This window comes from Chenopodium album, chromosome 23 (genome assembly GCF_948465745.1).
Source record: "Chenopodium album chromosome 23, dcCheAlbu1.1, whole genome shotgun sequence".
NCBI classification, from domain to species: Eukaryota; Viridiplantae; Streptophyta; class Magnoliopsida; order Caryophyllales; family Amaranthaceae; genus Chenopodium; species Chenopodium album.
The window spans coordinates 35427069-35454006 of NC_137856.1; the positions used below are offsets into that span (position 1 = coordinate 35427069).

Here is a 26938-nt window from a genome sequence, read left to right on the forward strand (position 1 = left end):
TGGAATCATCCGATATGCCCTTAAACGGTCATTTTAGCCGTTCACAACTTGTAGTGATTTTGTAAACTCAAGCCTACCACGGACGTTTATGACAACATATAATGATCATATATGGTTTCAAACGGCATTATATGACCTCGAGATGTATCCCTTAAGGTCTCAAGGCTTTTCGCCACTAGGGCCCGAAACCTCAAAATTTCCTCAAAAAACGTGGATATAGCCTTCAATTTTGTAATTTTTTGACCTTTTTTCGCCTAGAAATAAAAAATTCCGAGATTTTAACCATGGTCCCTAATACCATCCAGGAGTCCAATTGGGTCGGTGAAACTATCCAATATGCCCTTAAACGGTCATTTTACCCGTTCACAACTTGTAGTGATTTCGTAAACTCAAGCCTACAACAGACGTTTATGACAACTTATAATGATCATATATAGTTTCAGTCGGCATTATATGACCTTGAGATGTATCCCTTAGGGTCTCATGACTTTTCGCCACCGGGCCCCTAAACCTAAAAATTTCCTTAAAAAACGTGGATTATAGCCTTCAATTTTGTAAATTTTTAACTTTTTTTCGCTAAAAAATAAAATTTATTGAGATGTTTAACATGCTCCCTAATACCCTCCTAGATTCCAATTGGGTCGGTGGAACCATCCAATATGCCCTTAGACGGTCATTTTACCCGTTCACAACTTGCAGTGATTTCGTAAATTAAGCCTACCAAAAACGTTTATGACAGCATATAATGATCATATATGGTTTCAAATGGCAATATATGACCCCAAGATGTATTCCTTATGGTCTCAAGACTTTTCGCCACCAGGCTCTGAAACTTCAAAATTTCCTCAAAAAATGTGGATGCTTCAATTTTGTAATTTTTTGACCTTTTTTCGCCCAAAAATAAAAATTGTCGAGATGTTAACCATGGCCCTTAATACCCTCCGGCAGTCCAATTTGGTCGGTGGAACCATCCAATATGCCGTTAAACGGTCATTTTACCCATTCACAACTTGCAGTGATTTCGTAAACTCAAACCTATCACAGACGTTTATGACAACATATAATGATCATATATGGTTTCAAACAACATTATATGACACCGAGATATATCCTATAGTGTCTCAACACTTTCGCCACCGGGCTCCGAAACCTAAAAATTTCCTCAAAAGACGGAATTGATGTTACGACTCCATTGCTTTGAAACTAGATTACTTCGTATTGGTTTGAGGGGAAGACATGGAAGGATGTGCTGAGCTATGATTTCATCCGGAAGATGCTTCTCTTCACCATCTTCTCCAGTATTTTTAGAATTGCCATTGTTATCTTCCATTCTCTCCTTCTTTTTTTAACACAACACGACGAACTTATATTACAGGCTTAAAGCCTTAAAGAGTATATTACAACTAGGGATGGCAATGGATCTGGACCCGACCCGGATCCGTGGATCCAGATCCGTTTTTCACGGATCTGGGTCTTCAAATTTTGGACCCAACGAATCCGGGTCGGATCCGGGTCCTGCTGACAAAAAACGGATCTGGATCCGGGTCTAGCCCCAGACCCGGATCCAGATCCGTTTACCCGTTTTTTATTTTACATATTAAAAAAAAAAAAATTTGTTTGTTTCTTTATTTAAAATGTTGATGATGTTAGTAATGATAAAGATTAGCCCTTTCAAGAGATGAATATTTGATGCTCATATTGAATATATCATCGTATATGTAGCATCGTACTTTTTTCCGTTGTTTATAATTTTTATTACAAAATATAAGTGTATAAGTTAGTTACTTTGTGTTTTTAGATTAGGTGTATAACATTAATTAAGGTTGAAATTAAATTAATAACCCCCAACGAAAGTTTAAAATAAATTTTTTGACCCAAACATTACATTTATTGCAAAATATTAGGCAAAATATATTGGACCCGTTTTGGACCCGAATCCGGACCCGGATCCGTGGACCCGTCGGATCTGGATTCGGGTCTTCATTTTTCGGACCCGACGGATCCGGGTCGGATCTGGATCCAGGTCGGATCTGGATCCTACATACGAAAACGGATCTGGATCCGGGTCCATCCGGACCCGGTCCAGATCCGACCCATTGCCATCCCTAATTACAACAAAAGCCCAAGGCTAGCCAAGATACCAGTATACCAAAAGTCCAAAATACATGGCTAAGTAAGGGATTCGGAAACTGCATCCTAGTGCAAATACTACTAGCAGAACCATCAGAAAGAGAGTTACTGACAGACATAGTTACATCAATATAATACAAACTGCAAATAGAAAAAACTAACACATAGCTGAACATACAAATTAAAATACTTAGCCATTCTCTCCTTCAAATGGTAGTAATTTGAAGAAATGAAGTAGAATAGAGCTTTTAAAAGTGGAGCACCTTTTTCTTGTCAAAAAAAAAAAAAAAAAAAAAAGTGGAGTACCTTTTTGGTTAAATTGAGATGAGTAAATCCTAAGTTGATGTTTTATTGAAAAAGCAGAGTCCAACTTGAGTACATAATTCAAAATAAATTTGGACGTGAAGTGACTACACAGCCACAGGGGCAGGGCCGCAAAGGGTTAGACTAGCGCTACTGCAGTGCTACACTGGGCATCATTACATTACTCATAGGCCAAAGATCATATATGGGGGTTAAAATGTTAAATGTGGCTGGTTTTCTTACCACTCGTATTTTCAATCTTAATCTAACCTATTTAATACCGGGTTCGTGTCGACCCAATTAAATTTTTGGGTCAAAAACCTCAATCCTAACTCGTTTTTACGGGTCAGGTTTAGATCGGGTTCTCGGGTTGAGTTAGCTTTTGCCAGTCCTAGCAATTATACACAAAAAAGATCCATCAGCACACTTCCTCTGTACTATTTTAACTAAGTAAAAATAATAAGGCCCTGTTGACTTCACCTTATTAAAATAATATTATGTAAAAATAATTACATTTTAGTAAAAATAATTTTAATTCAGTAAAAATAATTTCTGTTTAGTTCAGAAAAATTTAGTAACTTTAAGAAAATATATATAGTAATAGAAAATCAGTAAAAATAATTTCATTTCAGCAAAAATAAGGTGAAGTGAACAAGATCTAAATCAAATTTAAGTCAACTTGGGTCATTGATTAGGTTTGACTTACTTGTAGGATTTTGGCAATCTTTTAGGAAATAAAAAATATGGAGTACTCCTTCATTTCATTCTAATTTGCTTGCCCCTTTTGACTTATTATCACAGTCTTTAAAACACATAAAAATTGTTAAATTTTAAATAAATATAACAAAATCAACTAAGGTCTCATATTACTATATTACGGAGTTACAAGAATTAATAATCAATTTTAAATGATCAACTTTTTCGACCTGAAATTTTATGGCAGTTTTGGAAATGTTGTTTTATGTATTCCCATCACCCTCGGCTCAGGGAAACCATTTTAGTTGATTTTTTTGGCCCACCTTGAAAAGCCCACACGACCCAACCTTTTTGGGCGGATTTGGGAACAAAAAATCCGGCCCAAGGCTTGATCCGACCCGAAAAGTGGGTTATTTTTTTTCCTCAGTCCGACACGAACTCAGCCCACCCCACCGGAATTCGGCCCACGTCGCCCCGTCTAATCTATTAACTATTACTAAAACAAAACTTTTCTGATGTCATCACTGTCTATATGTCACTCTCATATTAAAATTTTCCCGCGTAAATGCATGATGATGTCATCTTTTTTTTTTGAGCTATTATTTTTAATAGATTTTAAAATTCGAATAATAGAAGCTTTTATATTACAAATACAACCTATTAATTTATCCTTAAAAAATGAAATAATTTTAAGTTGTACACTAATAAATAGACTCCTACAAGTAGTCACGAAATAAAGTTAATAAACTTTCTCTCTCTAAAAATCCTCTCTCTCTCCCATAAACCGCCGCCCCTCTTCTTCTTCTCCGGCTATGAGGCTCGCCGGCGGGCGTGTGGCTCACCGCCCACGCCACAGCGTCGGCGAGCCTCCGATCTACCCCTCTAGCTTGTTTATTTCTTTTTCTGTTATGGTTTTTCGTTTTTTCAGCCTTTCATCTGGCGCCGCACCGCCTCTTCGTCCGCCGCCGTTGTTCCTCTCCGACTGTGAGGTCGGCCTGTCGTCGTTTCTTTATACCGCCTCCCCGCCGCGCCTTCGCCCCACCCCTTTGTCCGTTGCCGCGACGTGGTTTACGAGAACGGGGAGGGGGAGTTTCCTCCCTCTGAGTCCCTCGTGTAGGGCCGTTCTAAGTCCCTCGTGTAGGGTTGTCGTTGCAGCGGCTCAGGGGCGTGTGGGGTTCGGTCTTCTCTGGCGGGCCTCGGTGGTCCGTGCGTTTATTTCCAGCGGTTCGTGGGCTGGGTCGGTGAATCCCATAGCGTGGGTGGTGGGACTCGGTTTGGCGGCGGGGTGGGATGTTAGGGTTTCGTTTTTTGTTTTAGGGTTTAGTTTTCGTTCTGTTTTTCCTTTTAGAAGTCGTTGTGTGTTTTTTAGTTTTATTATTTTTTCTGTTTGTGTGGTGTGTTGGAGTGATATGGGGCTTGCAGATCGGTGTACCGATCTTCTGGTGCAGGATTTAAGCCGGGTTTTTTGGCTATGGGGCTTCGGTTTGATCTTCTGTTGGTTTGGGCTAAAGGGTTTTGCTTCCATGCCGATATCCGTGTTTGAATCGGAGTTGATCTTGTCTATGGTGAAGTGTACGACACCAATTTTGATTTCAGGTCGAGGAGTACGGGATTCTGAGCCAATGAAGGTTCTCGTCAGAAATTACATCATATTGCCAGACCCCCTTGCAAGAGGCTGCATAGGACAGCGTTATATGAGCCAAGGGTACTTAAGAAAGTCATTCTGCGCGTGCAATTGTAGTTTCGTTTATTTCGAACTTGTAATTGGTTCGGTTGTCTTTGTATTGTTCGATTTTGATCTCTTATGTAAGTGCCGTATGACTTTTTATTAATGAATATAATCTCCCCCCCTTCAAAAAAAAAAAAAAAAGACTCCTACATTAAAATATGCATTAGGCAAAGTTGAACAGGTGTTATATAATAATTTTTATAAAAATCTAAAATTTTCAAAATACAGATATTTGTACAAGGTGCATATTCTTATTTATATTTATCCATTTTTTTTTTGTAAAAAAATGTACATATTATAAAAATAAATTTTATATAAACTGTGCATCACACGGTTTCTAACCTAGTGATCACCTATTATTAGGCTATTAGATATGAGAGCTTGTTATATACACTCGGGTGTACTGTATATCCATGTATATTTTGTTCTCATTTTGATGAATGTTTTTTATTTAATCTTCAAATAAAAATCAAACACTAAACTTGGACTAGTTGGGTGTCCGGGAAACAATTCAACAAATGGGAACGGAGTGAAAGCGTTTCAATTAAAAGTTTAAAACAGAGAGGTGGTTTAAAAATTTGTATACTGTACGGTGTAGGAGTACTTCATTAAATTCGTTTCCTCAACTACATTTGTCTAATAAAAGGCAAAAACCGGGAGAAAACCATCACAAAGAAACTTAGTTGAGAGTAAAAGCTTAGAAATGGAAGACATTAATGGCAATGCCAAGAATGCTAGAGAAGATGCTGAAGCAAGGTATCTTCCTGATGAACTCATCACTCAACAAATCCTTCCATGGCTTCCCATCAAACCCCTGATTCAATGTAAGTTAGTTTCAAAGGAATGGAATTCTACTATTTCAGAACCTAATTATATCCTTAATCACTTCAATAAATCTGTATTTAGTGACCCTTTTACCCCTGTTGAATCTCTCTTCATTCAATCTGGTGATTCTTTTTACCTTTTCCATTGCTCTAATCTTTATCATGATGATGATGAAAATGTTGAAAATGATGATAATGTTGATGATGATGAAAATGTTGATAATGATGAAAATGTTGATAATGATGAAAATGTTGATAACCCTATTTATATAACCCTAAAACTAACCAATCCCACAAATTCTACCCTGGTGATTTTGATCATTGGAAATTATGCGGGCCAAAACCCCTAACTGTTTGGGGTTTTGGGTATGTATCATCAGTTGACGACTATAAAGTAGCCAGGATAATCCCACATTTTAATGGAGAAGTTAATATGGTTCATGTTTATTCACTTAGGTCCAACATTTGGTCCAAACTTGAATATGGCTTAGAGGAACGTGTTTTAATTACTGGTCAACCTAAATTAGCTAACGAGACTTTGTATTGGATTGTTGGTAGTGGTCAAATTCTTGCCTTCGATTTGGCTCGGGAGACATTCGAGTTCTTTCCTCATTTGGGAATAATTGATCGATCTAGCAATGCGTTATGTGTGATGGGAGGGTGCTTATCCAAGTTCAGTTCAATGTCTCTAGGTGGTATGCTTATTGAGATCATGAAATATCCTGGAAAGCTGGTTTCTGTTCGTTTTCCATATAGTTTGGACCTTAGGGATATTAAGCAGCTGATCGGGTTCACAGAGGCTGGCTAGAAGCGAACATATAATCAGACATGAAGTTCTCCATCGATATAGGAAAGTGAAGGAAGCTTAAGCAGCATGATGATGGTGGCGTGAACTCATTTTGATGGAAGAAAGTATGGTGCTTAGATGCAAAACTCTAGTTTATTAGGGAATTATTAGTCTATATGTAATATTATGTATGAACTGCTAAATGCTAATGCTATAACTTGTAACTTTTGAAATTTGTGACTTTTGGTATGCCGTTGGACTCTAAGACTCTTTGCTATGCTAGTATGCTGTGGATTGTATGATCAATGATTTACAAGTACTGTTGGTTATTTGGTTTATCCAGTTCAAGTTTCTAATGATGCTATGTCCTGTTTAATGTGTTACTCGTATGTTTTATGTGTGTATTTACATTTATAAAGTGTCATACTATGATGAATTGTAACACTATCATTTTCTTCACTATGATCGCCATATTTTAAACATGTTTATCAACAACCTATCCTTTTATCACTCTATCTCTCATCATCATATATGTATTTATATTTACTCTTAAGCAACTTTTAAAGTCATTTCACCTAGTTATTTGAGGATATCCTAGAGTTTAACTCTAAATTTGATAAGGAGTAATATTCTGTCAATTATGTGATTCTTTGTGAAGCGTAGTGGTAATATAGTCGCACACGATTTGACCCATGGTTGAGCTATTGGACGGATGATTTTCTTGATATCCAAATAATAAAAGTTATCCCATTGAATATGTTTGGTGATGTGCTATATTTGCTAACATTATGAGCTATTGGATCGGTTTCATAATACATTATTTTTTGGATCTGTTTCATAATACATTATTTTTACCATATTTTTACTCAAACAGAAATAAAAAATAGTTGATCCAACCGTAGTAGGTGACTAGATGGCACCATCAGTCTTTGCTTGTTGCAATACAAAATACACTTTACAAACTACTCATATATTAAAATAAGATATCTATTGTACAAGTATTGCTTAGCAGAAAACAAGTGTAATAGAGTTACATCCCCTGTTCTTTAACACTGCTGTAACCTTCAAACTACAAATGGTGGAATTAAACTGGGGAAGTAGCCCACCATATGAGGTTTTCGAGCTTCTTCAAAAGTTACAAGGGGAATGTACTGCTTAGGGGATGAATTCAGATCAACCAGAGCTAGTTCCCAACGCTTTGAGACCACAAGTGACTTGCCAGTCCTTGTGAATCCCACCAAGCTAGAGTATGACCACGATTTTGAGCTAGAGGATAGTGGAATTGTTTCCACGACCTCACCGGGTTGCTTCATCATCGATAAATAAGACTCCCTACGCATGTTCGAGCTGCACAGGGATAAGCACCCTCCCATGACACACAGAAAGTGATCATGAAAACCGGCACTCCTAGGAAAAAGACCGGGAATTTCATCAAACTTCTCAAGTTTCAAATTGAAACCTACAACAACATTCTTCCTAGTAGGATCTCTTGTCTCCATGATCCAATAGAGTGTGTCGTTCACCAAAACACCGGGGTTAGTTTTGGCTAAAGAAACACGATGATCAAGCCCGTGATCATGAATCTGTTTCCATTCCTTGGTCTGCAATGAGAAAACTGACACACTGATTTCCTGAGTGTCATAGTTTTCTGCTATTCTCACCACCTTATAGTCATCAATAGAGGAAACATATGCGAAACCCCAAGAAATGCAGTAGTTATAAGAATACAAGCAGAGGTCAGAAAACTTCTGCCAATTATAAGCAATGGGGTTCCAAACATAGATGTAACCTGCTAAAGAATCTGATAAACATACAAGGCCATTACACGACCCTACCAAACGAAGCTCATTTAGGCTGTTACATTCAAAATTAGGCTCAAGTTTCACTAAGGAATAATCAAGCACTTTTTCTCCTTCTTGAAGGTAGAAAAGATAGAAATCCTTTTCTGCTTGAATAAAGAGGCAGTCTACAGGTGAAGAGGGACAAAAACTAGAGTAACAACTTTTTAAATGAACATTAGCAAATTCTTTAGAGGAGACAGTAGTGTACCATTCTTTGGAGACCAACTTTGATCGAAGCAAGGATTTGATAGGCAGTCTAGCAAGTATCTGATGCATTAATACATCGCGAGGGAGCTCACTTTGCTGCTCAAGAACATCTTCGTCTTGAACCTTAAGCTCTTTCGTGCTTACAATGCTACTTGTTCTGGCAGTATTGCAGGATTCAGTAAGCAATCTGATTCCTGAAACTATCTTCCGATGATGTTTCTGATGGAGGAGGGTTTTCAGACAGGTACTCCTATCTTCATATTCACAAGTTTTCAGTAATAACTCACTCATTTGATTCATTCTTTTTTATTTCCTTTCTTTTGCTTCAGCTAGATAAGGTTTGATGGATACTCTCATTTGGCAGTTGGCTTGCTCTATAAATACAAGAAAAAAAAATTGAAGCATGTGTTGACAGTTGTGTTTCCTCCCACCCTAATAAATAATTGGAAATCTAACTTTATCGGCGCATAACTTTGATCATTAATATATTTGAAATATACATGAGTCTAATCCAACAATACTTTACACAATGATAGTTAATTCTTTATATTTTAGTAAAAATTGTAATGATAGTTGATAAATAATGTTAATTAATTGAGATATATATATTTCTTAGATTTAAATGTTAATGTTGAACCCGAGTACGCGTAAGTGTGGATATAACATGTTTATTTTACAAATAAGTTTTTCACGGTCCAAAATGAAGACTTAAATTTAATTAAAGAATACAAGAAACATGAACCACATATACAATTAAGAAGATAATAGTTTGTACATAATAGAGATCGTTATGTACCCAGCAGCCTCTATTCTCCACATAAATGAAAAAAGTATTAAAATCATAGTGACAAATGATGACATAAAAGCTCTTTATTCTTTTTGGTGCAACAACATTTCATTATTAATATGGTAATACGTGTCTTAATATTGGATTAGGATGCCAAGCCAATCATGACGCCACGAACAAGATTTTAGACAGTAATTAACAAACCATTTATCTTAAAAAGCTAAATCAACAAATAATCTTACATATATCATCGTCCTTTCTCCACTAAATTCCCAACAATTCTCATCCTTTTCTTCAATACAATATACGGAGTAGGGTATAACCCATGATTAGGAATCCAAATAACCCCCTCAAATTGCCCCTTAAGAAAAGCACTAGAAATTTCAGGAAAGTCCATATTATGTTCATTTGATAACTTTATTATAAGCATGGAATTTGGCTCTTGCAAAATCAAAAAGACATTAGAAATTATAGACAGATTTAGAAGTAAAACAAGATTCCTGTAAAAAAAGATTACAGGATAATCATGTAACACAAGGGCATGTGTTCGAATCCACCTAATAATCATCCCTTATCATCTTATCTTTAATTAAGTCAATGACTAAATCCAGCTTCAACAGCAAGATTACATAAACAATTCCCACGCTTACAGAGAGAAGAGTTCTAATTTACAGAAACAGATCCTATCTTGTTAGACCTGTCAAATCGACATCGTCATATTTGGTAACACATCTAAGGATAAAAGTATCCGGGTTGATTTTGGTTTCGGGTTGATGACTGTGTTTGAGATTTCAAGATTGTCAGGCAGGCTGTTATTGGGTATTTTCCGGGTTAGACAGTTCAACCTTAACACGAGTTAAAACCCATCTACATTGCTGGAATAATATGGTAAAATTCAGAGGACTCTTGAAGAAGGGTACTGTAATGAGGATAGCCAAAACTGACAGTATGCACTGTTGCTACCAGGATTATACTTAAATTGATCCTATGATACATACAATCTGACATTCTGATCACTCATAAATTCTGACCCTTTCAGATTGCAAAATCCAGTGACCTGATAATTGATGATACAGAGAAGCAAGTATGGCTAACTGTAGGGCCAGATGAATCTACCATCACTAGTCCGATACGGCACTAACCCCACCCGCCCCCTTGCCCCCACCAACCGAAATCATACAAGAGTAACTGTAGGACCGGACACGTGGTGGTAAATCAGAGCTCATGGAGCCTATAGATCTCATCAAATTCGACTCTAGCAGGAATTCGTCAATGTGGTTACCCATTATTGAGCACATGAAGACATGACTCTCTTCTGAACTAAATTTTATTAGCTACCGTAGTGCCCCAGAATCGGAAACAGAAGGAAAAATAGAATGGTTATCAAGGTCTGAGATCAGAAGTTTTTAATTCCAGAAGAAAATCAGTGATCCAAATGCTGTGCTTCATAGGCATTATATACTTACTAAACTATACATCGAAACTGCCATCTGATATATGTGCTTGCGCACACAGCACAAAGACACACACTGAGAGACCTGTCAAAAAATTATTTCAAGCAGCTTATTGACAACAATGAGAATTGTAGCAACTGAATGCCAAATTTTATAAGAACATGTTGATACTCAGAAAATCTTAAAAACAGAGCATGTATGAGTATGACTGTATGATCAGATTAGAATATCTGAGTGGTAATTGGTATTAAATACAAAGTACACAAAAAACTCATGGTCACCAATAGAATTTGGATCCTTACAGCAGGTTAAGGAGCTCTATGAAAAGTTCTTACAGTAGTAATTTACAGCCATTCAGAATGCTTTTTGCCAAAGGTTATCTACGAACCGTTTTCATCTAGGATCAATACAGGTTACAGGTAAAAAGTTCATTACATCATACTTAATCTTCTTACACCGCACATCTTCATGTAAAATAACATCATCCAGTAAGGCAATGAATTAATAACAACAATGAGTCAATGAGTCAACGACTCAATTGGCCAGTTTGGATCTTACAGGAAACCACAGTAACAGACATGTGCCTAACAAACTTAGCACACAGCAATTGGAGCGACCTAGATAATAATAATAATTAATAAAGCTTGCTGAAAAAGGCTCAATGTTGGACAATAACATTAAAGTCTTCCATGTTCTATAAACAATAACTTCTAGAAGGTTTAATAGTTGTGAGAAACACTGAAAGTTGTGTACAGGTCTTTACAAAGGGAAGAATCGATCGGTGTTATTATATGATGCGTCTTAAAAGCCCCCTGAGTGGTGCCACGAGGTCTAAATTCAAATGAATTGTCATGAGACACAGGACTGATTTTAGGGGGTGTATAATCTATGGTTTCTGAGTTCAAGTGGCCATTCTAGACTCTCAGAAGTCAGAAGCTCCTTGGTGCTTCAGGATGCTTACATTTAAACTTTCCACCAGCCTATGAAAACATATAAGCCACAGTTTAAACATATGGCTTTTGAAAGGAGCTTTCATACAATAATATATATTACATTATTACCTCAACACCACTAACAAACATCCTACCTAGGGCCGGTTAGAGAAGGCAGATCTATATAGCCTCAGATATACCTATAGAAAAGAAACATTATTGTTTGTTATTATCTAATGCAGTAGTAGCCAATAGCTACAAGTCACCTTGAAATTCTTATAAGGACTCCAAGAAACTTCCTCATGAATTCAATATAAAATTTTCACTAACTTTGAAAAAACTCCAAACCGGCTATTTTTTTTTTTTACTTGGGGTGGGGGGCTTATCTTAATCAAAGGTTTTGGTGGCCTTTTAACATAGCCTCAACAGCACTCAGAAAATGAAGTAAAAACAGTATGCAGCAACTGAAAGATGTCAACACTCAACAAGCATGGAACTCAAATTCACAAAATATCAGAAGTCAGAAAATGAGATACATCTGCAACTGAAAACAGCATGAGAAAATGATAATTGTAACATTCCAAAAAGATGTCCATTTTGCATTTCCTCACCTGCTTTCTTTTTCCATTTTTTTTAGGGAGACGAGGGTAATTATTGCAGAACATAAGTACATCTTTGTTTACTACTTACAACACAAGTCATAAGGTAGTTTACATGCAATAATTTCATGCAATATATACAAAAAGAATACACAGATGAATGATAATTGTTACTGTTCCACAATATTGGAGCACTCAAGGGAAAGGAGAAACAGGACTCCGAATGTAATTCACTACCTCAATATCACCCAAAGCTTTCACTAATGATATAAAACGTGGCTGACCTTGATCCGGATCAGCTAGCAACAGACATCCATCATTTGTTTGGACCAAAACTTTACCGCTCTCTAAGCATCCATAGAAGTTATCCAAACCCGGAATCATGTCAATCTTGAAAAGTTTCGTCCAAGAATCCCACACCCCATATTGCATCAACATCCACATTTCCACCCCACCATAGATATCTTCACCCCAAGCACACAATGATCCATTCATCTCACTCAATTTAAAATCCAAAAAATGATCATTATGCCAAAACACCCTAGGCATCCTCACATCCTTGAAGCTCTCATCAACCAAATCAAACCCACTTATACACTTAGCATTCTTTCTTCGAACTTGGGTTGTAACCCAATGCAATGTCTCATTAACCAATACTCCTCTACCACCCAAATATATGGAAAACTCATCTTCATCAAACGCTCCGATTTTCTTCCAATCATTAGACCTTAATGAATAAATATACACAAAATTCTTATAACTCTTCCTCTGAAGACCACCAACCAACAACAAATAATCATTTTTACAAGAAACAAACCCAAACCCAAAAATCAATTTCCCTTGAAAATTCCCTAAAGGATCTGATACATGAAGAAACTGACCCATTACCGGATTATAAACACGAAAGTTATAGCCAAATTTACTAAAAGCAGTTCCACGCCCAAAACATACTAACCCATTACATGAACCAATCAAGAACGTATTAACACCATTATCATCAAAATGAAGACTTTTAACCTTAATCAAACCCTTATCATCATAATAATCATCTGGGTATCTATCATATGCAGAATAATTAAGAATGTAAAAATCATAAGCAGATTTAATAAACACACAATTTGAGGGCACAAAAGGGTTTGAAATAGTGCATTTGAGATGGGAATTGATGAAATTTGGGGTGGAGATGATGAAATTCCATGTTTTAGAAACAGATTTGAAGCGGGTTAAGGAATTTACCGGTATCCTTGGAAGGATTTCAGAAAAGATGAGATCTTCAGGAAGTTCAACAGAATTTGATAGGGGTGAGTGAATGAGGTTGTTTTGGGGTTTACTGTTGTTTATCTTCAACCTCTGTTTCTTCCTTTCTCTGTTTCTTTCGATTGATCTCATCATTTTGAAATCGAGGGTTTGGATTTGGAGGGGGCAACCGGAGGTTTAACCGCCGGTGACAGCAAAAATTTTAAGAGTTTGACTTTATTATATACCAATGTATGTGCGTTTGACTTCTTCTTTCATCGTTGATTTGTTACTCGTAATTTTTTACTCTGTATTTTATGCTATACTGTATTTTCTGTTTTTTTTTTTTTTTTGTTATGATATTTTTTGTATACCAAACATAGCTTGATCTAGTGAGTCTTTAGCCCGCTAACCCAGACCGAAAGGAGATACACTGATACAACACTCTACTTTGTCTTTAAGTAGAGAGAGATACATAATAGATCACTACTCCTTCCTATTTTCACTCAACAACCAATGTTAATACTCCGTACGTCGTATAATTCTATATTTTTTCCTTTTACTTCGTATTAAATTTGATGTAATTATCTCAATTTATTTATATTTTTTGATATGGAAACTTGAGACATTCATATTACCATGAAAAAAAATTATAGTACTAGTCAATGCTAAAGGGGCATTGGTTATAAACTTTGACCAGAATATATTCTTGTAGATAACTTATTACCAAGCTAAACTTGGTCTAGTAAGAATGATTGCACTTTTAAATTTTAAGGTCGGGGGTTCAACCTCAATAGTGGTACTTTGAGGGAGGGGATCTCTTACCTTTCCCCCCTTACTCTCAAAGTGTCCGACTCGTAAATTTCGGACTAAAAAATCATGAGAGGTGAGGTATAGTTAGGGTCCTTTTTCTTAACATAGAAAAATATTTCTTGTATTTATTATTTATAAGATAAAAATATTCAACAAGCATGACTCCATGGCCCAATGGATAAGGCGCTGGTCTACGAAACCAGAGATTCTGGGTTCGATCCCCAGTGGAGTCGACTGGTTCAGTAATTTTTGACCGCCAATATTTTTTGCGTTTTTTTGCTCAAAAAAAAAACGAAAAGTACTTTCTTCCCACCTATCCTAAAAATCTAGGACAAAAGTTCCACGACCTCAAACCATCCACGTGTACTACAACGAGTGGCTAATCAAATTCTTTCATATAAAAAGATAATCCACCCAAAAAAAAAAACAAATAAACAAAACAAAACTCACAAAATTCTCAAATAATCTTCATCAATGGCAATTTCTCCCTCAAATTTGTTCTACCCACTTCAAAACTCCACTAAATTCACCATTTTCAAAGCTTTCCACCATTTTCTCTCTCCTCCAAAGCTCATAATCCTCCATTCCTCTGCTTTTCCTTCCCCTGTTTTAGAAGAAGAGCCTTCCCCTGTTTTACCCCTTGTTGATTTCACATATAATAATCCAAATTCCGATTTCCAAACTCTTAAACCCGATGAAAAGAACATAAATCAACTAATTAGAGAGCTGTTAAAGGATCCAAGGACTGAAAATCTGGGGTTGGAGTATTATGAGAAGGCGAAAGCGGGTTCAGAATTTCATCCACAAAAGGCAACCATCAAGGCTTTGTTAAGGTACTTAGTGAAGTCAAAGAAATGGGATTTGGTTTCAATGATGTGTAAAGATATTAAAAATTGGAAAATTTTGCCTGATAAATTTTTTTGTGCTAGATTGGTTAGTTCTTGTATTAAAGGTAGGAAGTTTAAAGTTGCTGAATTGTTGTTAGAATGCTTTGAATTTGATCAAAAAGTTGCTTCTTTTGCTTATGATTCTGCTTTGAGAAGCTATAATAAGCTTCATTTGTATGGAATTACCATTGAATTGTTTGAAAAGATGAGATTAAAGGAGATTGTTTTGGATCCTGGAGGGTATGTTTTGGTTATGGAAGCTTATATGAAATTGGGGAATTTAAAGAAAGTTGTTGAGGTTTTTAGTGAATTGGGAGATATTAATAAGGTTGAAAATGTTGATAATTTGTCTAAGATTTATGGGGTTTTGATAGATGCATTGGGGAAATCAGGGGAGCCTTTGAAAGCTCTTGAGCAATTTGAGCTAATCGATGAGAAAGGGATTCCTGTGAGTGCCTCCATTTACGCCTCGTTGATCGGTTCATTGGCCGAGGAGAAAGAGATTGGTGTGGTTGAGAGACTCGTGGAGGAAGCAGAATCGAATCGAATGTTGAAGGATCCAGCATTGTTTTTAAAGCTGGTGGTCATGTATGTTGAAGAAGGTTTGTTGGAGAAGACCTTAGGTGTTGTGAAGAAGATGAAGGCGGCAAATTTGAAGATTTCTGATTGTATTTTTTGTGCAATTGTTAATGGTTATGCCAAGAAAAGAGGGCTCAAAGAGGCAGCAAGAGTGTACCAAGAGCTTACTTTAGAAGGGTGTGAACCGGGGCAAGTGACATATGCATCTATAATCAATGTTTACTTTCGTCTTGCATTGTTTTACAAGGCTAAGATAGTGTTTAATGAGATGCAACAAAGGGGTTTCGACAAATGTGTGGTGGCTTACTCGACTATGATTGCAATGTATGGTAAGACGGGGCAATTGAGAGAGGCGATGACACTTCTAGCCAAGATGAAGGAGAAAGGGTGTGAGCCTAATGTATGGGTGTACAATACGCTTATTGATTTACATGGGAGGGCGAAAGATATGAGACAAGTAGAGAAGTTATGGAAGGAGATGAAGAGGAGAAAGGTGAAACCTGATCGAGTGAGCTACACTAGCATTATAGGAGCTTACTCTAGGGCGCAAGAATATGAAACTTGCACCGTGTTCTATGATGAATATCGAACAAATGGTGGAGGGGTCGATCTAGCTTTGGCAGGGATGATGGTGGGTGTCTTCTCAAAGATCAATAGGATTGATGAATTGATTAAGCTATTGCAAGATTTGAAAGCAGAGGGAATTCAATTAGATACTAGACTCTATAAATCCGCTTCAAATGCTTTGAGAGATGTTGGGTTAGAAATGCAAGTTAGATGGTTGGAAGAGACGTTTGGGAGGCCTTCCATGATTTCGAATAGTGGGAAAATCAGAAGGCGGCCAATTCCGTTTTAAGCATAAAGCATTCAAGAGCAAGCAGTGTAATTAACAATATATATTGGTATTTTACAGAATTTATGTAGCTTTATAATGTTAATGTTCAATGCATATTACACGTAAATATCATAATGTGTAGAGCTGTTTGGCTACATGATAAGCATTACCTGAACGTCGTCATGCATCAACAAGGGTAGATCAAGTGGAGAAAACTTGACTCGATTTTATTGCCTCTAGTAATAACTATGATCGTAGCCTCATTTAGTGCTGTTAAGCTTGATTTGGTCAGTGAAACTTTACATTTGGAGATAACCACCATGGTTGGAATTGGAACTTCTTGCCGTTTTTCTGATGGGAATCACCGGACATTCTGAATCTTTTTGAGCGAAGAAACTTTACAGAAGGAAACATGTACTCCTGGGATACGTTGGATGTTTGCTTTTTATCGACCTCGTGGACATCAATTGCATCTGCCTGAAAAAATCCGTGGACCGTGGCTTAGGTTCAGTGAGATACTGAGATGTGCATTAAGTTACAACTAGAAGCATTTGGGCAGGATAAGCTGTGATTTTGGAGGGGAAAAAAATTTCTTTAGTATATAGTTATTAATGATGACCAAGATTTTTTTTTTTCTCTTGATTACCCCATTCCAAACATCTTCAAGATTATAAAATTACAACCCAATGATTGAAGTTTTCTCATATACGGAGTATACATGTAGTAGTAGAAAAAATTGATCAAAATTTTCCATCCAAGATTATTCTCTAATTTAACTAAGTTTCCGATTTTGGACAGCAATTGAATAAAACTTGGATCATGTAGATAAGCTTAAAGAAAAATTGACAGAAAACATAAAATCTACCATTCAACACCAACTTGTCCAAGTACAAGAGATTCAATATCCAAAGCCCGATTTCCATTCTAACTCTTTCCTCCAAAATCTAAAGGGAGTCCTATTGCAAATACAAAATACTCATAATAAAAAGAAAACTTACAAGCATAAGACAGGATGTCATGAACAATAACAGCACATGATCTTCACCCCTGTAAAGCAAAGCCATATTCAGCTGCAATTTAACAGATTCCACCTTAGGATGATGACGCCGGAGTAATATGCAAGCTTGATTCCATATTCCAATACCTCTGATTCCTCTGAATCATATTCCCTTCTACTTAGTTGCAAGCTTCTTACAGCATATTTCTGCACTCTCAATCTTAATTTCTACTGATTTTGCAACATTTACACTAAGCATAATCTTTCACACTTTATTTCTTGTAAACCCATAAGAGAAATTAATCATATACCCACTCAATGCAGATTAATCATTATCGTCATCACCATAATCATCATCAGCACCATAATCATCATCAGCGCCATAATAAAGGAAATCAACATCATCACTTTCATCATCATTATCAATATCCTTATCAAGAGGAAGGGGACTTAAAGGAGAAACAAGACTTTCCACATAATCGATCAACTTAAAAACCTCTGCACCAGCCTCCCTAACAAAAATATGTGAAGGCGGATTGCACCTTGGGTTAACAACCACAAGTCCATCAGCCACAGCTTGAATGCAAATAATGCCACTGTATGTGAGCCCTAAAAATTGGGTGCAACGAGTAGCAATCTCCTCCCGCAAGTCAATTCTATATAACTTTTTCCAAGAATTCCAATTGTCATATTCCTCCAACATCCATAACTCGAGCATCCATTCCACATTTTCACAGTTTTCCCTAGAGTCTTCCTCCTCAAAATCCTTCATGGAGTAATGTACAAACACAACACATAGACAATCATATTCTCCCATGACACCAAGCAACACCTGATCAACTCTTGGAAATAGCTTAGGCACAATTGAGAAGGGTATCCTCTCAACAATCTCAGTATCTAAATCAAATTTAAGTATGCACTCACGATGAACAAGGTAATGCAACGCTTCATTCATGAAAACTGAGTTAGATCCCGAAATAAAAGACAAATCTTCATCACTAACACACATTACTCTCCAATGATCAAGCCTTAACGAGTACAAATGCATCCGTTTCCCATAGTAAGGCTTACACACCGTAGAAACCAAGACAATCCTGTAGTCATTTAAGGAGCGAACAAAGCCAAACCAGCAAGAAACTACATGAACATAAGTCGAATTCCCACCAACAGGCAAAGCAATTTTTTTGGCTTTTCTAACCAAAGGGTTCCAAAGATACATCATGTCTTCTCCTCGTTTCCCCTCCTTAATGTAAAGACACAAAAGACCATAACACGATCCAATAATGAAATAGTAACAACTCTCAAAAATGGCATTGTTTCCGAATTGTCGGTCCCATGGGGTTAAGCTTACACCCTCATTGACATCAGTGTAACTTGTAAAGTTGAGTGAGGCTATGGTATTATATTGTAGCATAGCAATGGTTAAGGGTGGAGTGGTAGATTTCGATAATTCGAGAAGAGGGATGGTGAATTCAGGGTCTGAGATTAGGGTATTCAATCTCTTGCAAACACATTTGAGAATCCCTAATGATTTCAGGGGCAATAGAAACAGGATTTCATGGATTAAAACATCTGTTAACCCCAATAATGAGCTTGCTTCAAATTTGGGTTCTTTTACATCATTCATTGTAAAAGAAATCAGGGTTTGTGTTCTTCTGTCAAAATACACAAAATTTAACCGTAAAAAGCTATAATTTCACACCAATTTTATACTGCAGTTCTAAAAGGGGAAATTAAACAACAGAATCATGCAATTGAAAGATTATTGATGAAATCTGAAATTCAACAAATTAAGGTCTTTGAGAGTGAGTAAATTGCTAAGAAATGGGAATGAATTTACCTTAAAATATGAGAATCTGAAAGACAGAAGATTGATGGATTCCGATTGCAGTGGCTGAGGAACAAAGCGGTTGCCGGAGAGTGAATTATCAGGTTTCTTCTCAACTAACTGTCTTACTGTCTGCAAAGTACAAACCTTAATAAGACAAAAATTTCATTAGTAAATCTATACAAATCCAATTATAAAATCACTGCTTCTTTGTCCTACTTTACATTTGTAATGGTATTTTCATTGAAAATTATACAATTCAATATTAGGAGAAACTATACTTATAATACTCCTTTCGTCTCCTTTTGATAGTCAATTTTGATCAAAAATTACGGGAATTAATAAACATAAATAAGAAGTAGAAAAAGTACATTGAAAAAGTAAATTTACATTGGGTATGCAAAAAAATAAATAAAGAAAGTAATTAAAGTACATGGAAAAGTAAAATTTACATGGGAAAATTAAATTTACACAAATATTTTTGCAAATGGGAGAGAATTTTGGCAAAAAAAAAAAAAATAATATTAATGGTATTTGAAAAAAGCAAATGTGACTAATATTTTGGATCGCTAAAAATGGTAAAAGTGACTATCAAAAGGGGACAAAGGGAGTAATTTTAATGAGTGAATGTTTTTACTTCGGACTTACGGAATACTACTCCGTATTATATTAAACTCAATCCTCGTTAAAGCACAAAAAACACTTTTCCATATATTTATTTATTTATTTACTAAATTGAGTTGAAATGAATTTATTGGAGCTGAACTGAACTGAACTGAATATTTTATGAGAGAAGGAAATTAAGATAAGAACAGAATTGAACTGAACTAAACCGAACTGAACTTATTGGAGTTAAACTGAATTGAAGTGCATTGAACTAAAAATAATCTGAAGAGAACAGACCCTAATACAAAGGGTCTATTCACATTTACTAAACTGAGTTGAACTGATTAGAGCTGAAGTGAACTGATCTGAGCTGAAATGAATAATTTATGAGAGAGGGAAATAAATAGCTGAACTGAATTGATTGGAGCTGAACTGAACTGAACTGATTGGAGCTGAACTGAAATGAACTGATTGAAGTTGAACTGAAATTAAGTAAATGTGAATAGACCCAAAGTGTTCAAGGCCCCTTCGCTTATCAAATCATGTTGTATCATTTACGCTTTATAACTCTCTTTACACTAAAAAAAAAAAAAAAAAAAAAACATTATATTAAGTGAGAACCAAAAAAAATAATACATTTCCTTCTTCCCCAATCAACAACTCCTCGTAAGTCTTATCACATTTCTTTTTTTCCCAAATAATTTTGTTATTCTACTATTGTTCAATTTTTCTTCATATTATTCTAAACCCCTATGATATAAACACACATTATAATAGGAGCAAGCCACAAAAAAAAAAAAAAAAAAAAAAAAAAAAAAAAAAAAAAACAAAACAAACAAACAAACAACACAGAGGAAGTATATTACATTATTACATGAGCAAGCAAAAAAAAATAAATAAATAAATAAAACTTTACAAAAATTAAAACATTTAACTGAATTTCATTAGTGGGCTCCAATTATCAACGACCCATAATGCTATGGTCCATTCATTTGGCCAATTCAAGCCTTGTTTTTATTTATTTATTTATTTTATTTTTTTTGAAGATTGTTTTTATTTCATTTTATTATTTAAACTCATTTTACTTTACAATTTTCATTTATAAATACCCCTGAAAATCCTCATTCAATCATTCATCATCAAACTCTCATTACTACAAACTCAAAACACACTCCCCTGTTTTTCTGACCACCCAAGAAACACTCATTTCTTCTCTCTTTCCCGGCTTCTCTCCTCCACTACCACCACCGCGAAACCCGAAAACTAAACTCCGATGGAAAAGCTTCCTGACGACCTAATCTCCATTTCAATCCTCTCAAGACTTCCCATCAGAACTCTTATTATATGCAAATGTGTCTCGAAGCAATGGCTTTCTTTGATCTCATCTTCCCATTTTGCTGAAACCCAACTTCAGCGCTCTTCTCACTTCTCTTCAAACTCCATTCTTACTCTTAACTATGAAGGTACATTTGAATCTGTTAATTACGAAGCTTTTGACAAGAATCTTGATAATTTCAGTCGTATATTTGAGGGTAATCATGAGAACAAGATAAACACTCGTTTGATTGCTTCTTGTAATGGTTTAGTACTCTTGATTTCTTCTCTTGTATTGGTAGATGATCGACATAATAATGATTTTGAGTATATTGTTTACAACCCATGTCTTGGTGTTCTTGATAATGTTGTGAGGATCCCAAATGATCGAATCAATTTTAGTAATCGCGGTGAAAAACAGTTCAGTTTCGGGTTCGGCTACGTGTCGTTGACTAAAGATTACAGAATTGTTGCCTTATCTTTGCCAATTAGTCCACGACGTCCCGGGGTAGTCGTGAATGTGTACTCGTTAAGGAATAGACAATGGCAAACACCGCGAATTTTTATGAGACGTCTAATGTCCTTGTCTCTTCAAGAATGTTGGTATAATTGTATTGGAGTTTTGGTGAATGAAACTTTGCATTGGGTTTTAACTATAGGGGAGTTCGGGAAGTACATTGGTGCATTCAATTTGGCTAATAATAGGGACGATGCGTTTAAATTGATGGATTTGCCGCCAAAAACCGAGTTAGGGAACGATTGCGTGATTAAGTTGTGCAACATGGATGATTGCTTGTGTGCTTGGGGGGAATACGATGGACATTTGGTTAAAATGTGGGTGATGAAAGAGTACGGTGTAACGAAGTCGTGGGCGTGCTTGTTGAAATTGAATTTGGAAGGTGTTTGTCACGGTGTATTCCAACGAACGGAGTCCGGGAAGGTTATGATTGTCGAGGAGAATGATCTTGTGTTGGTTGACAAGAGAAGTGATCCGCCAAATTTTGTGCAATTTCATCATTGTGAGAGGTTAAGTGAAGTGGTGAATTATGTTCAAAGTCTTATTCGACCCGACATTGAGCCTAGACAAGAGGTGTGACAGCTTAGGTTGTGTGCAAGTACTATGATATAGTAGCCTATTTTCGACATTCCAAGAAATTCAGCAATACTTGCTTGGATTAAAATCGGAAAGGAAGAGTTTTAGTTGTTTTTTTTGAGTAATTTTTTTATTTGTTTTGTTAGAAATATCGATCTTGATGATGTTGGTATGTTGGATCTTAGAAGTTAGAAAGTTAGAAGTGTGTAAGTTGTTGTTTCTTGTTTGTAATAGACCCAATTGTTTGATATGATAGATTTGTCTTCTTTCTAAATATGTCATCAATCAAGTTTATTCCAATTTAAGCTAAACTCGATCAAAACTAAATACTACAAATCTAGAATGACCATTAGTTGTGATTATTGAAATTTGGTGAACCTTGCTAAAACTTACTTCAATATGCTCTTATTTTGTCAATGGAACTCCATCATAGAGCTATTAATGTTCAAGTACTTTACAAAGTAATTCCTTGTAACCTTTAAGATACTATAATAGTTCTATTGTAATAATTTCATAACTCGATACTTTATTAAAGGCAACTCAAATACTATAGAGTAATTTTCTTCATTTTTTTTTTTTTTTTTGAGTTTTTTATGTAAGAGTGTAGCCTACAATAATTAACAGTAAATTTCTTTAAATACCCTACTTTAAAATATGAAAGGTTCTTATATACACCCGGGTGTACCGTATACCAATTAACAGTAAATTTCTTTTAACACCCTACTTTAACGGGTAAAATGACCGTTTAAGGACATATTGAATGGTTCCACCGACATAAATGGACTCTTAGAGGTTAATAGGAACCATAGTAAACATCTCGGCAATTTTTATTTCCGAACGAAAAAAAGTCAAAAAATTACAAAATTGAAGGTTATAATCAACGCTTTTTTAGGAAATTTTGAGGTTTCGGGGCACGGTGGCGAAAAGCCTTGAAACTCTAAGGGATACATCTCGGGGTCATATAATGCCGTTTGAAACCATATATGATCATTATATGTTGTCATAAACGTCCGTGGTAGGCATGAGTTTACGAAATCACTTCAAGTTGTAAACGGGTAAAATGACCGTTTAAGGGCATATTGTACGCTTCCACCAATCCAATTTGTCTCTCAAAGGATATTAAGGACCATGGTAAACATCTTGGCAATTTTTATTTCTAGGCGAAACAAAGTAAAAAAAATTACAAAATTGAAGGCATAATCCACGCTTTTTGAGGAAATTTTTAGGTTTCAGGGCCCGGTGGTGAAGATCCTTGAAATCCTAAGGGATACATCTGGGGGTTATATAATGCCGTTTGAGACCAAATATGATCATTATATGTTGTGATAAACTTCTGTGGTAAGCTTGAGTTTAAGAAATAACTACAAGTTGTGAACGGGTAAAACGACCGTTTAAGGGCATATTGGATGATTCCACCGACCCAATTTGACTCCCGGAGGATATCAGAGACTATGGTGAACATCTCGGCAATTTTTATTTACGGGCGAAAAAAGGACAAAAAATTACAAAACTGAAGGCCATAATCCACGCTTTTTGAGGAATTTTAAGGTTTCAAGGCCCGGTGGTGAAAAGTCTTGAAACCCTAATGGATACATCTCGGGGTTATATAATGCCGTATGGAACCATATATGATCATTATATGTTGTCATAAACGTCCGTGGTAGGCTTGAGTTTACGAAATCACTACAAGTTGTGAACGGGGAAAATGACCGTTTAAGAGCATATTGGATGATTCAACCGACCCAATTTGACTCCCTGAGGATATTAGGGACCATGGTTAACATCTCGGCAATTTTTAATTCTGGGCGAATAAAGGTAAAAAAATTACAAAATTGAAGGCTATAATCCACGTTTTTTTGTGGAAATTTTGAGGTTTCAGGGGACTGGTGGCGAAAAGCCTTGAGACCCTAAGTGATAGATCTCGGGGCATTTAATTTCGTTTGGAACCACATATGATCATTATACGATGTCATAAACGTTCGTGGTAGGCTTGATTTTACGAAATCACTTCAATTTGTGAACGGGTAAAATGACAGTTTAAGGGCATATTGTACGGTTCCACCAATCCAATTTGTCACTCAAAGGATATCAGGGACCATGGTAAGCATCTCGGTAATTTTTATTTCCCGGCGAAAACAGGTCAAAAAATTACAAAATTGAAGCTATAATCCACGCTTTTTGAGGAAATTTTAAGGTTTCGGGGCGCGGTGGCGAAAAGCCTTGAAACCCTAAGGGATACATCACGGGGCCATATAATGCCGTTTGAAACCATATATGATCATTATATGTTGTCATAAACGTCCGTGGTAGACTTGAGTTAACAAAATCACTTCAAATTGTAAACGGGTAAAATGACCGTTTAAGGGCATATTGTACGGTTCCACCAATCCAATTTGTCTCCCACAGGATATTAGGGACCATGGTAAAAATCTCGTTAATTTTTTTTTTTCGGGCGAAAAAAGGTCAAAAATTAACAAAATTGAAGGCTATAATCAACGCTTTTTTAGGAAATTTTGAGGTTTCAGGGCCCGGTGGCGAAAAGCCTTGAAACCCTATTGGATACATCTTGGGGTTATATAATGCCTTTTGAGACCATATATGATCATTATATGTTGTAACAAACGTCCGTGGTAAGCTTGAGTTTAAGAAATAACTACAAGTTGTGAACGGGTAAAACGACCGTTTAAGGGCACATTGGATGGTTCCACCAACCCAATTTGACTGCCGGAGGATATCAGAGACCATGGTGAACATCTCGACAATTTTTATTTCCGGACATAAAAAGGTCAGAAAATTACAAAATTGAAGGCTATAATCCACGCTTTTTGAGGAATTTTGAGGTTTCGAGGCCCAGTGGTGAAAAGCATTGAAACCCAAATGGATACATCTCGGGATTATATTATGTCATTTGAAACCATATATGATCATTATATGTTGTCATAAACGTCCGTGGTAGGCTTGAGTTTACAAAATCACTACAAGTTGTGAACGGGTAAAATGACCATTTAAGAGCATATTGGATGGTTCAACCGACCCAATTTGATTCCCAGAGGATATTAGGGACCATGGTAAACATCTCGACAATTTTTAATTCTGGGCGAATAAAGGTAAAAAAATTACAAAATCGAAGGCTATAATCCACGCTTTTTTGTGGAAATTTTGAGGTTTCAGGGGCCTGGTGGCGAAAAGCCTTGAGACCCTAAGTGATAGATCTCGGGGCATTTAATTTCGTTTGGAACCACATATGATCATTATACGATGTCATAAACGTTCGTGGTAGGCTTGATTTTACGAATTCACTTCAATTTGTGAACGGGTAAAATGACAGTTTAAGGGCATATTGGATGTTTCCACCGACCTAATTGGACTCTTTAAGGTTATTAGGGACCATGGTAAATATCTCGGCAATTTTTATTTGCGGGCGAAAAAAGGTAAAAAAATTACAAAATTGAAGGCTATAATCCGCGCTTTTTAAGGAAATTTTGAGGTTTCGGTGCACGGTGGCAAAAAGCCTTGAAACCTTAAGGAATACATCTCAGGGTCATATAATGCCGTTTGAAACCATATATGATCATTAAATGTTCTCATAAACGTCCGTGGTAGGCTTGAGTTTACTATACGAATCACTTCAAGTTGTAAACAGATAAAATGACCGTTTAAGGGCATACTATACGGTTCCACCAATCCAATTTGACTCCCAGAGGATGTTACGGACCATGGTAAAAATCTCAAAAAATTTTATTTTCGGGCGAAAAAAGGTCAAAAAATTACAAAATTGAAGGCTATAATCCACGCTTTTTGAGGAAATATTGAGATTTCGGGGCCCCGTTGCAAAAAGCCTTGAGACCCTAAGTGATACATCTGGGGGTTATATATGAGACCATATATGATCATTATATGTTGTAATAAACGCCCGTGGTAAGCTTGAGTTTACGAAATAACTACAAGTTGTGAACGGGTAAAACGACCGTTTAAGGGCATATTGGATGGATCCACCGACCCAATTTGACTCCCACAGGATATTAGAGACCATGGTAAACTTCTCGGCAATTTTTATTTCCGGGCGAAAAAAGGTCAAAAAATTACAAAATTGAAGGCTATAATCCACGCTTTTGAGGGATTTTGAGGTTTCGAGGCCCGATGGTTAAAAACCTTGAAACCCTAAGGGATACATCTCAGGGTTATATAATGCCGTTTGAAACCATATATGATCATTATATGTTGTCATAAATGTCCGTGGTAGGCTTGAGTTTACGAAATCACTACAAGTTGTGAACGGGTAAAATGACCGTTTAAGAGCATATTGGATGGTTCAACCAACCCAATTTGACTCCCAGAGGACATTAGAGACCATGGTAAACATCTCGACAATTTTTATTTCTGGGCGAATAAAGGTCATAAAATTACAAAATCGAAGGTTATAATCCACGAGCCCTGTGGCGAAAAGCCTTGAGACCTTAA

General features: G+C 36.3%; 5 protein-coding genes and 1 non-coding gene across 6 annotated transcripts; 3 read left to right on the forward strand and 3 right to left on the reverse strand.

Moving 5' to 3' along the window:
* Positions 1-7533: 7533 nt before the first annotated feature.
* Positions 7534-8817, reverse strand: LOC145607489 (F-box/kelch-repeat protein At3g23880-like). Its single transcript, XM_081663125.1, has one exon. It carries the CDS (start codon positions 8815-8817, stop codon positions 7534-7536), a length of 1284 nt encoding a protein of 427 aa, XP_081519251.1.
* A 2267-nt stretch (positions 8818-11084) lies between these two features.
* LOC145608691 (F-box/kelch-repeat protein At3g06240-like) lies at positions 11085-13836 on the reverse strand. The gene has a single exon (XM_081664297.1). The coding sequence runs from the start codon at positions 13679-13681 to the stop codon at positions 12485-12487; it is 1197 nt and encodes a 398-aa protein (XP_081520423.1). The 5' UTR covers positions 13682-13836; the 3' UTR covers positions 11085-12484.
* A 662-nt stretch (positions 13837-14498) lies between these two features.
* Positions 14499-14571, forward strand: TRNAR-ACG (transfer RNA arginine (anticodon ACG)). The gene has a single exon. It is a non-coding gene; the product is annotated as a tRNA-Arg (tRNA).
* Positions 14572-14757: 186 nt separating this feature from the next.
* Positions 14758-16774, forward strand: LOC145608470 (uncharacterized). The gene has a single exon (XM_081664086.1). It carries the CDS (start codon positions 14813-14815, stop codon positions 16658-16660), a length of 1848 nt encoding a protein of 615 aa, XP_081520212.1. The 5' UTR covers positions 14758-14812; the 3' UTR covers positions 16661-16774.
* Positions 16775-17500: 726 nt separating this feature from the next.
* LOC145609365 (F-box/kelch-repeat protein At3g06240-like) lies at positions 17501-19624 on the reverse strand. The gene is made up of 2 exons (XM_081664866.1): positions 19477-19624; positions 17501-19291 (listed from the first exon to the last, which is right to left on the reverse strand). The coding sequence occupies exon 2, from the start codon at positions 19261-19263 to the stop codon at positions 17962-17964; it is 1302 nt and encodes a 433-aa protein (XP_081520992.1). The 5' UTR covers positions 19264-19291; positions 19477-19624; the 3' UTR covers positions 17501-17961.
* Positions 19625-21343: 1719 nt separating this feature from the next.
* LOC145607490 (F-box protein CPR1-like) lies at positions 21344-22480 on the forward strand. Its single transcript, XM_081663126.1, has one exon. The coding sequence runs from the start codon at positions 21344-21346 to the stop codon at positions 22478-22480; it is 1137 nt and encodes a 378-aa protein (XP_081519252.1).
* The last annotated feature ends 4458 nt before the right edge of the window (positions 22481-26938 follow it).